The sequence below is a fragment of the Copadichromis virginalis genome, linkage group LG16 (assembly GCF_057382275.1).
Source record: "Copadichromis virginalis isolate Kocher_CV1m ecotype Utaka linkage group LG16, C_Virginalis_male_GT1.1, whole genome shotgun sequence".
Lineage (NCBI taxonomy): Eukaryota > Metazoa > Chordata > Actinopteri > Cichliformes > Cichlidae > Copadichromis > Copadichromis virginalis.
In genome coordinates, this window is record NC_140633.1 from 10564214 (window position 1) to 10575145 (window position 10932).

The window sequence follows — 10932 nt, forward strand, 5'->3', positions numbered from 1 at the left end:
TTGGAAAAAAGTGTTTCTCCAAGTTTCTCTAAGTTAACCAAGAATTATCAAAACCTCATGTTACATAAGGTAATTCGGAAATGGGCCTCTGGAAGTGATTTTACAATTGGACAAACAGCTAATAATTAGCTCTCTGATTGTGATCTTCAGATTCATTTGTTCTGACAGACTGGAATAAATGTGTTTAAATTGAAACCTAAAAAGCACAAAGCGACTCTATGAAGTATTTTATTAATTATTTGTATTTTGTCATCTTAAAAATAGAACAAATCACGGCCTCTGTCACTCCATGACCCCAGTCCAAGACTGAAGATAAGATAAGATAAGATAAGATAAGATAGAACTTTATTAATCCCTCGGGTGGGTTCCTCTGGGAAATTCGACTTCCAAAAAGCACAGCAACGACCGAAGTTACAGTTACAGAAGCCTGCAGCTCTGATTTCATTCATCATGTAAAGCAAACAAGAGCAATAAATATGGTACAAAAAATTTATTTAGTAACAGTTTTGTAAACATTTGAGGTAAATGAACATTTACATCATCTTGTTCTTACAAACAAATAATTCATACACAAGGCACTTCTCTTATTTAAGACAGCACTGAAAACAGGTTGCTGTTGTGAGCATTGTGAGATGGTTCCGACTCCCTGACGAGCCAGAGAAATCATGCTCTGCATGAAACATAAGAGGAGAGAGTTTGGAGGAGTCACAGGGATCACAGGCTTCGAACAAAACATCCTGTCAGGGCTTTGTATGCAGGGTTAGGGAAGGGCCAGCTACCCAGCTAACATTCTCTCAACATTGGAGCCATCTGATGTGACGTCTAACCAGAGTCCCGACAGTTCTGTGAGAACATACTGAGTAAACAAACAGAAAATTACCCCAGCTGTTATTCTCTCTCCCGCCACTGTATTGTTTTTTCTCATCATCATCTGAGCTTGAGATAAAATCTTTAATAATACATTTTCTGTGAAGAGTGACTGCGCTTTGGTTTAAGACATGTTTTTCCCTTTGAGGATCATAAAGATTGGCGTCTTGCTCTCTCCCTGTCACTCGACTGCTACCAACATGAGCCCTGCAGAAAAGTAGTTTTGTTTTCTAAATGTGCAAATCTTTACCAACTACCAAGTTGTAAATGCAGATATCAAAGAAGTCTTTGTCATTTGAATGGGAACCATGGATTTGGAAGGGCAGCTTTAATCTACGCATTTTATATATTCTCTTCTTCGAGTCTCTATTTGCGCTGAAAGAAGCTAAATAAGTAAGATACAGTATCACACATGATACTCCTGTGGGCGCTGAGAATCTCAAACCATACTGTGCCATCATTCTGTAACCCCACCACCACCACCACCACCCTGACAAATGGAAAGACAACATTTTTTGCACTGCTCCTACTCCAGTGTATTAACCAATACACAATAACTCATTGAAAAGTACTGTTCCTACAGACATATTAGTAATCAGCTATGATGTTATGCTCTACCAGTGCAATATCTCCAATGCAGATGGTTAACTTTTCACACAGTGCTGCTGTGTGAACTCTGCCCCGGTGTTGGACTCACAGGAAATACAGCAGATTATTGTTGATGTAAAGTTAAAAAAGCTTTTTGAAAGTGAGTGCCTGGGTTGTGGACAAAACCAAACAGCACAAAGACATAACAGGAACAGAGGACTGCGGCTAATGATGAGTTCAGTTTAAAAGTTTGGGTTTCTAAAGGTCTCTAAGAATCAAGATGAACACAACAAAATAGAAGCAGTCGAGGCTGACTGCACCCTGCGGCGTTCTGAGACGCCCAACGCCAGTCACCTTGTCTTTTTTTCTTTTTTCTTTTTTTTTTTTTTAAGTCATAGCTGTTTTGCAATCACAAACTGACTACTACAAGTATGCAATTTATGAGTAAAATTCAATTCAGTGTAAAAGAAAATGACCAAAGTTGCTCTCAATCTTTAGGTGTGGGGGATTTCTGTTTTTTAAAAAGGTGGGAGTGGGTTTGAGGGCCGAAATGTTTGCCGACAATCTTACAAAAATGGTTACAAACGTAACTCTGGAGCTCTGGGAAGCTGAGCGTTTGAATTTACAAGGTAAATCTTAATAAAGTTTTTTTTGTACCACTTAGTGGCATGCATGCATTTTTTATAGCCTTTGAAGGCATTATCTTATATTTGTGCAGTTCGCTGAGAGCATTTTTCTTTTCAGATATGTTGACTAAAGGTAACACTGACAGAGGGAGGCGTAAGGGACTCCTACTTTCCTTGTTTTTGTGCCCGGTTTACTGGCAATGCGGTGTTCAGAGAGACCCAGATGTACTCTGGACATAGCAAGAAAGACTTACCAGCATTTTTAACCCATATCCTGTCCACGCTTCACTTATTTTTCTTTAATCCCAGGACCCTTTGAAAGTTTCCAAAGTAACGTCCTATCTGATCCATGTCATTATAACTTTTGTTTTTCTTTTTTAATAGGATCATGGGTAGAACCTAGCTAGCCTACTTTGCCACGCAAATATGTCAGTGAATCGGTGAGTTGTAGGGCTACACATGCTGGCATGCACAACTACACAGAACACAATACATGTAACGTCATGTACAAATGCATTGAGGATGAATTACTCTCAACACGACAAATAAGTCAAGTCAGTAAAATTCAGGAAGCGCAGAATGGCTTCCGGGTCTCCCGACATGCCGTGCAGCACACCGTGCACGTTTGTGCTGCAAGTTTGACAATGAAAACAGATAAAAATGTGGACTGAGATTTATGATCAAGTTGCCCACATCCGGTGCCCTGTGCATTAACATCAGCTATCTCTGTTTCCTCCAGATAAAAATATTCAAAATTTCCAGTCACCGGTCTTCAATGACCATTTCCATTTGGAATAATTAGTCCTCACGGCTCAACAAAAAGGAAAAAAATAGAGAAACACCAGAAGATCCCCTTTCCCCAAATCAAACATGTTGGTGAGATGTGTCCATTTTCATGTAAAATTAATAGATCACAATGTCTTTCACTCCATCCATTGCTGTTACCGGAGGCTCCTGACTTTGTAGAAGTGCATGGTCACATATTGTGTGCATAAATATAGACTATTAATCAAGAAAAACCAAACCTTGCCTCAACTACTCTGCAACTCACCGATTGCACTAAATCAACGACAGCTAGTGGTTCAGTCATTTCACATTTGCCCTAAACATTCTCTTGACTTTCTTGCTTTCTTGTCTCATGGTTTGTTTTGTTTGTTTGTTTGTTTTGTTGCTTATTACATGTTCATGATTGTGTCTGGGTTTGGGGTGAGGATAGTGGCATGTTATTCAAGAGGGCTTTAAGGGACATGAAAGGGCTGAATGCATTTAGACAGCCAGATCACTCGGCCTGGCCCTGATGCTGCTGCTCTTGCTGGCCCGACTGAGCCGCCGAGGGTCTGTGCTGACCATTACCGGAGGCTCGTGCATCTCCACTGTGGTGGTGACGTGGCCTTCGTCGTGCTCACTCTTTCCTCCATCCCAGCTGCCTGCGTTGGAGGCGTCGCCAGGGCTGCTGCCGCTGGAGGCAGCGTTGGCAGTCGCGTTGGTGATGTTGGTGTTACTGGTGGTGTTGCTGGTGGGTAGGAGCAGAGCACCATTGACGCTTTGGTGCTGCTCATTGTCGCTGCTGGTGGCAGAACAAGAAGAGGAAGGTGGAGGGGAGGTGGCCTTCATCTCCCGAGTCTGCTGCTCGGTTGCCAGGTTGGCCCAGTTCTGCTGTGTGGCCAGCCTGTGGTTGTTGTTGTTGCTGATATAGTAGTGGGAAGAGGGGGAGGATTGGAGGGACTCCTCCTGCTGAAGGTCGTCCATCTTGAACTCTGCGGCCGAGGGCACGGCGGCTGGACCCATGGGCGGCAGGAACGCCCCGCTGCCCGCCGTCACATCTGTGTAGTTGGGAGGGTAGCTGGGGCTGGATGGGGCAGTTCTGGAGGCCGAGGCCAAACACTCAGGCTCTGCAATGTCGACGCGGCGCAGCGACTCACGTTCGGGGGCATACTCATTGGTCATGCCCTGTTTAACTTTCTTCCATCCAAGGTGATAGATCTCTAACAAATTCAGCAAAAGAGACACGCAAGCCACCACAAGCATAAATATAATAAAAATAGTCTTTTCAGTGGGCCTCGATATGAAGCAGTCAACGGTGTTGGGGCAGGGCCAACGTGCACACTTGTACAGGGGCCTCAGCTGGAAGCCATAGAGAAAATACTGGCCCAAAATGAATCCCACTTCAAACAGGGTCTTGAAAATAATGTTGAACACATAGGTACGCAGCAACGCGCCTCTGATACGGATTTTGCCATGTTCGTCCCTGATTGGCGGCTTCTCCTTTTTGCCGCCTCCTCCTCCTCCTCCTCCAACATCGCCACCATTTCTATACAGGAGTTCTTTCTCCTCTTGGAGCCTGTTTGCCTTGCGCATCTCCTCCTCCTTTTCTTTCCGCTTTTCCTCCATGCGGACGATGTGCAGCACGTGGCCCAGGTATATGAGGGTTGGCGTGGACACGAAGATGATCTGCAGCACCCAGAAGCGGATGTGCGAGATGGGGAAGGCCTCGTCATAGCAGACGTTCTCACATCCGGGCTGCTGGGTGTTACACGTGAAGTCGGACTGCTCGTCACCCCAGACCTCTTCGGCCGCAGCCCCCAGCACCAGGATCCTGAAGATGAAGAGGACAGTCAGCCAGACTTTGCCGATGACCGTTGAGTGCTCCTGAGCATTCTCCAACAGCCGCCCCAGAAAGCTCCAGTCGCCCATGCTTCAAGAATTAGCCTATGGAGAAAGTACAGGCTGGAGTGGGGAAAAGGAAAGGGGCGCCAAATAGCAAAAAGAGGAGAAATAAGCAGAGAGAGTGGAAGTTAAAGAGGTGCTTAGGATTTTTAGAACAGCTTAACATTTGTCAGTGCAACAGGTGTCAAGGGCTTACCCTCACATTTAAAACACTGCACATGCAATCAGAGAAGAGGATGCAAGGACGTGGAGCAAAGCTTGACATTTTGTTTTGTAAGCACTTAGCAGAAAGTGGTCTTTAAAGAAATCTGCCAGTTCAGACATCACAAATAGATAACAGATCAATAGCAGCTGCTTCTTAGCAGCTCATATACCATATAGGCCACCTCTGTCACTGAACCCTGGTTCACTCCCTTTCTCTCTCTCTTTCTCTCTCACCTGCTCGCTCCACTGCACAGCAGGCATGTGCTGAGATCAACATTATGATGTTCGAAAACAGAGATGGGGTCTAGTAGGGTGCGCACACACACACACTCAAAAACTGACATCGTCTACACACATCCTACACACCATCGTCCCTCACTCTCTCTAATGCAACTGTAATAATAAAGCCACCAGAATGAAAAGAGATTAAAAAAAATAAAATTATTAAGTCTAGTATAATATCTGTGTGATATATTATGGTAAATTACAGATTATTTTTAACTCAAAAACTTTAAAAAGGGAAGAAAGCAGTGATTTATATTATTTATTCTCTGGTTAATCACAATTATTTGCTTATGTATTAGAAAATAGCTGGTATATTTCCCCAGTCCTAACCCGACACCTTTACCAAGCAGCACCACATCCTCACATCGTTAAAGCTTTTGGGTTTGGCTCTTTTGCTTGATAAAGAGTTAAGCTGCTTAAGTTTCAAACTACATTTTAATATTGAAGTATAGCGAATTCAGATGCAGAGACTAGCTTATTAAAGACAAACACGTGGCCTTTTAGACAGTGTTGTGTACACTGAACCCTAATCATGCAACATATTCAGCGTAAACGCACACACACACACACACACACACACACACACACACACACACACACACACACACACACACACACACACACACACACACACTCATTTGAGGGCAAACTTACTAAAATATTCTTGTATTAAAAGGTAATAAATCCATCGACTAGGGTTCACAATATGTATGACACCTAGAAGAGAGGAAAAAACAACATGTTAACTTTCACAAGACTTTGTAAGAAATACATTAAAATAAATCTTCTGGTGGAAAATTAAAACACTGCTGGCTGTTTCAGAAAACGGTCAGGCTCTTTAAACACTGTTTCCATTTATCTGACATCAATATAAACTTATTGGGGGAAACTGCAGCAGTTACACCCAGAGAATCAGAAAGTCGTGCTTTCCATTTGTGACCTTGTGATGACTTATTAGTGACAAACCCACAAAAACTTAAAAGAATAATAAAACCTCACTCCCCTCAGCTCCACAGCTACTTGTGGCATTTGTGTCAGATGGTGAAGAATGTAACAGACGGGTTCAAATACAAAGCCCTACCTGCCAGAGTGACAATGCAGAGTGTGCCAGAGTCCCCAGACTCCTTTTAAGCTTTGACAGCCTTTTTGTTCCCCCCTTGTTCGGTAAAACTGAAGCAACTCTTAATTACCTGATAACATGCCGTTCTTCATTTACTGTACTCCCTTTTTAGTGCAAGAAAATAGCCACGGTGGTGTTTATCCGTCATACCTTTAAAGCGGAGATGTCATACTTAAACACGAAACGCAAATCCATCTGCCATCATCGGTGCCATCACTGGAGTGCGTTGAAAAGCGGTGTGGACCTCCCGCGGCTGAAGCGACCCTCCCTCTGTGTCCCTGATCCACCCCCCACCCACACTCAACTTGTCACTTCTCTGACAGCTCGACAAACTATTTTTTTCCTCACGTTTTTTTTAATGCGGGCCTCGCAACCTCGTTCATGCACAAACTTCTCTCCGTGCCTGTTACTTTGCGCAAGGGAAACTTTTTTCTTTCTTGTTGTTAGTTTCTGGAGGAGGCTCGGAGTCGGAGAGATGAGGCTCGGTTAAACGGAGCTACCGCTCATTTCCAGCCATGACTGGGCTGTCACATTGCGTGACCATCCATGAGTGAATCCACAGAGTCATCAGCCTCTCCGGCCACACCACGCCCCTGCCAACCTCCCCAAAACCGTGCGCAAAAAGTTGCCAAAAGTTTAGAAACATTCCCAAATTATGACCCCCGGGTGCTAAAAATAGTAATAGTTACTCATTTTAGGAGGCAGGCAACATTAAATAGCCGCGAGGTCTTTAAAAGGCCGATCCTGTGGACACACTACAATCTGTCCAAGTCAAACGTTACTTAATAAAAACCTGATATGTGGTTATAAAGAGCAAAATGTGGAGGAGAAGACAGAGAGTGTAAGGCAAGACGATTCTCTCCCAGTGTGGGAAAAAAATTCCCCACTTATCCCATATTTCAGTAAAGTAAATAAAACTGCACATAAATGATAATGCACACAGGTCTGTTTTTACCGATTTATTTAAAAATTAAAAATAAAAAGTCTCATAGAGCAAAACAAGTTGAAGGATCAAAGTGCAAGTGAAATAATAATAATAAAAAAATGTCAGATTTAATCATTTCTTCTTAGAAAGCTGTTTGCTCATTAGTGTGCAGTTTGCTTTTAAAGGCAGACTAATAGAAACTGTATTATTATTAATAATAATAATAATAACAATAACAACATGTTGAAATAGGAATAATCAGGATTATCCCATAAAAACAAGAGGAAGTACATCGCTGTTAAAAAAAAAAAAAGTAGCATCAGAAAATGTCATTAGGCTTGTTACAGAAAGCTAGAAGTCAAAGGTCAGTGCAGAGCAGGCACACAGACTAGTTTTGGTCCCAGCTGCATCACTTATGTAACATCAGTATACAGCTCACTGTGGTTTCTTTTTAATTATGGTGGAATCGACACGTCTAACCAACACTTTGGAACAGTCTGACTGATCCCGCTTGGCTATTCCTGGATGGAAGAAGGACAAAGACATTTTCACGGCCACGGTGCCTAGCAGTGATTAGTCTGGTGGCTAAAATAAGGCACATGCTGAAAGCTGATACAGCCAGCTGGGGTCAGTACACACTGCAAGAAAAACAATGCAAGTTCAAATAACACAGGAGCAGATCTGGGGCTGAGCGACTTCTGGTGTTTCCAAAAAAGCAGGATTGGAAGTCACAAGGTGAATGAGGAGGAACCCTATCTGAATGTGAAATGGTCAAAGTAAATTAAACCTACACCCTATAAACTTGAAAAACATGAAATCCTAACACCTAAAAGAGTACACAGTATCATGACTCCTGATTAGATCCAGTCTGGAATTCAGTTTCACAGAAAATAATTCACATGTGTGCAGCATGATCTGTTCAGGGGGATTCTTGAACTTGCTGGCAGTAGATGAAAAACCATCTGATACAGTACAAACATATACGTTCTTCATATTTTTGAATGAAATGGTATGCACGTGTGAAATTTTTTGTCGTCTAACACATGTAAAGAAACATTTACAACCCCCCCCCCAAAAAGAACCTATGAAGTTGATCAAACAGCGAAGATCAGTGATTTCATTCTAAAACAGAAAAATCAGACTTGTTCATTAAGCGTAATCACATCAGGTACTGTGAACTTAAAATCAATCTCATCAGCTAAAAGCTAAACATACTCTGCTTCTCTTCTCAAAACTTCCTTTGTTCTCCTCGGATAAATCGATCACTCAGGCTGTTGTGAAGGCGTTTGTGCTCGTTAAGGGTCCACTGTCACCACTAGATGTCAGTGTAGGCTCATTTTTCAGGCAGATTTCGCCACGTTCAAGCAAATTTCAACTGTGGACAGTAAAATGGTTGCAACCACTCAGTGTTTGACACTTGTTTTACTCTTTACGTTACTATCTGGAAATGTGTTTGTTCGGAGAACTCAGTCAGGTCTTTACAGTCAACCCCAACTATACAGATCCAAAGCTGTTTCACTATCTCGTGAGACAAATCCCAGTAACCAAGACGTAGACACAACTCGTGAGGTTGGATTTACAGTATACACCTTTCTCTTGTCTCTAACACATGGTCTTGTTGCTGGATGAATCTGTGGAAGAAGACAGCAGCATTTCATTCTTCTTGTTATCCCGTGTCACGCTGTCTGGGTAAGTGTGTTTCCTCCTGCTGGACCTTGTCATGCATCTCATGACCGCCTTTACAATGAGGTAGAAGAGCTCGGCCACATTCAGCACCATGCAGATGGCAGATGAAGCCACCATGAAGATGGTGAAGACGGTCTTTTCAGTTGGCCTGGAGATGAAACAGTCCACCTTGTTGGGGCAAGGCCACTGCTCGCACTTCACCAGCCGGGGCATCTGGAAGCCGTCGTAGACAAAGTAGAGCGCATACATAAACCCCCCCTCAAAGATGAGCCGGAAAAACAAGCTGCAGGTGTAGGTCCACCACAGAGTGCCTGTAATGGGCAGACGCCTCCTCTTTAGCGTCTGCAGCTCAGTATCTGTCATCTTTTCAGTGCCATTGGAGGCCAGCATGTTCCTCTTATCACCCCGTTTTCTGTAGGCGACGTGCATGGCCACCAGCAGGGCCGGCGTGGATACAAAGATCAGCTGCAGGCACCACAGGCGGATGTGCGACACGGGGAAGAAGTGGTCGTAGCAGACGTTTTTGCAGCCGGGCTGCTGCGTGTTGCACGTAAAGTCTGACTGCTCGTCCCCCCAGACGCTCTCCGCAGCCAGGACCAGAATCGTGATGCGGAAGATGAAAAGGACAGAAAGCCAGATCTTCCCCAGGCTGGTGGAGTGCTTGTTGACGCCACCTAGCTGGGCGTAGAGAGCCCCCCAACTCATTGCGGCCAAAAGGAGTCCGGAAGTTGAGACAACCTGTGGAATTCAGCAGAAAGTTAAAAGGCTAGAAAAGTGCTGGAGAAATACACCTGCTGGAGGCCTTGTTTTATGGCATATTTATGTTGTTAAAAAGGTGCGAGTGTGTGTGTAATTAGAAAATTATCATTATTTTTCAGATGCATATATTGTGGATGACTTGTGGGATTTTAAATAATTTTTAAAGGGCTGAAAGGTTACATTTCTGGCTACACATGACAAGGTGTATAACAGAGTTGGCATTACAGAGTCAAAAAGCGGACGGGAAAGCAAACTGTATGGATCTATGGTTTTAATGCAATTAAAGGGCATTTTAGCAGCCAAATAATGTTGCAAGCAAAATGAAAAAATATGTATTTGTAGTTTTAAAAAAATAATATTTTTTCCACAAAAATCTAAAAATACACAACCACTCGTTTCCCTGAAAATAAGAGCCTCAAACTCATTCTGACAGTATACAGAAAAGTATTGGGAAGACCAGCGTCTACCTCAGACCAACGTCTGCCAGCTTAAACCAACTGCACTCAGACTGAAGGGGCCCACAGGTTAAATAAGCAGCTGCATTCAAGGAGCTAACACTTTAAAATATCTAAATTCGACACATTATTTCTAAAATATATTTTCACTTTTTTGTGGTGGCATTAGCAGATCGAATTGAAATTAAACTCACCTGTTTTTGTGGAGTTTATCCTAAACAGATTTTTTTAAGCTTCCACCAAGCTGGGGAAACAATCAGTCCTGTTCTCTTCTGTGCGTCTCAGTAGAATCGGTTTGGGACAGACTCGACTTGTCTTGTCTATAAGTAGTGAGTGAGGCGCACACCGATTATCCATCATCCCTCCTGCAAACTGGGAGGGAGGGGCCAAGCTCGAGGTGGGGCCAACCAGCAGGGTTATTAGTCTCTAATTAAATTTTACGCAGGCATTTAATGTTAATGTGACTTCACCTAATAATAACAAAAGGGAGCCCTCCGCCGCCCACACACACATACATATAAAATATTTACAATATAAATACAATATTTCAGTTTATAGAGCCACAAACCTGCACTAGAACACCCAGAGTGTGATGTATGGTTGTCACTATTGGACCTATATCAGTGTGAAATTTAAATCTTTCACAGCCCTCCTGATGTGTTTCCTTATGATTTGGGAACTTACCCGTCACAATTATGCGAGCACATGGTGGCAGTCAGCAGAGAGCACTCAGCCCAGAAATATGTAGTG

The 10932-nt window shown here is 43.1% G+C and overlaps 2 protein-coding genes across 2 annotated transcripts; both read right to left on the reverse strand.

Moving 5' to 3' along the window:
- Nucleotides 1–488: 488 nt before the first annotated feature.
- Nucleotides 489–5954, reverse strand: gja3 (gap junction protein, alpha 3). The gene is made up of 2 exons (XM_085435261.1): nucleotides 5892–5954; nucleotides 489–4808 (listed from the first exon to the last, which is right to left on the reverse strand). Exon 2 carries the CDS (start codon nucleotides 4773–4775, stop codon nucleotides 3348–3350), a length of 1428 nt encoding a protein of 475 aa, XP_085291387.1. The 5' UTR covers nucleotides 4776–4808; nucleotides 5892–5954; the 3' UTR covers nucleotides 489–3347.
- Nucleotides 5955–7305: 1351 nt separating this feature from the next.
- gjb8 (gap junction protein beta 8) lies at nucleotides 7306–10879 on the reverse strand. The gene is made up of 2 exons (XM_085435270.1): nucleotides 10377–10879; nucleotides 7306–9706 (listed from the first exon to the last, which is right to left on the reverse strand). Exon 2 carries the CDS (start codon nucleotides 9671–9673, stop codon nucleotides 8885–8887), a length of 789 nt encoding a protein of 262 aa, XP_085291396.1. The 5' UTR covers nucleotides 9674–9706; nucleotides 10377–10879; the 3' UTR covers nucleotides 7306–8884.
- Between the last annotated feature and the right edge of the window lie 53 nt (nucleotides 10880–10932).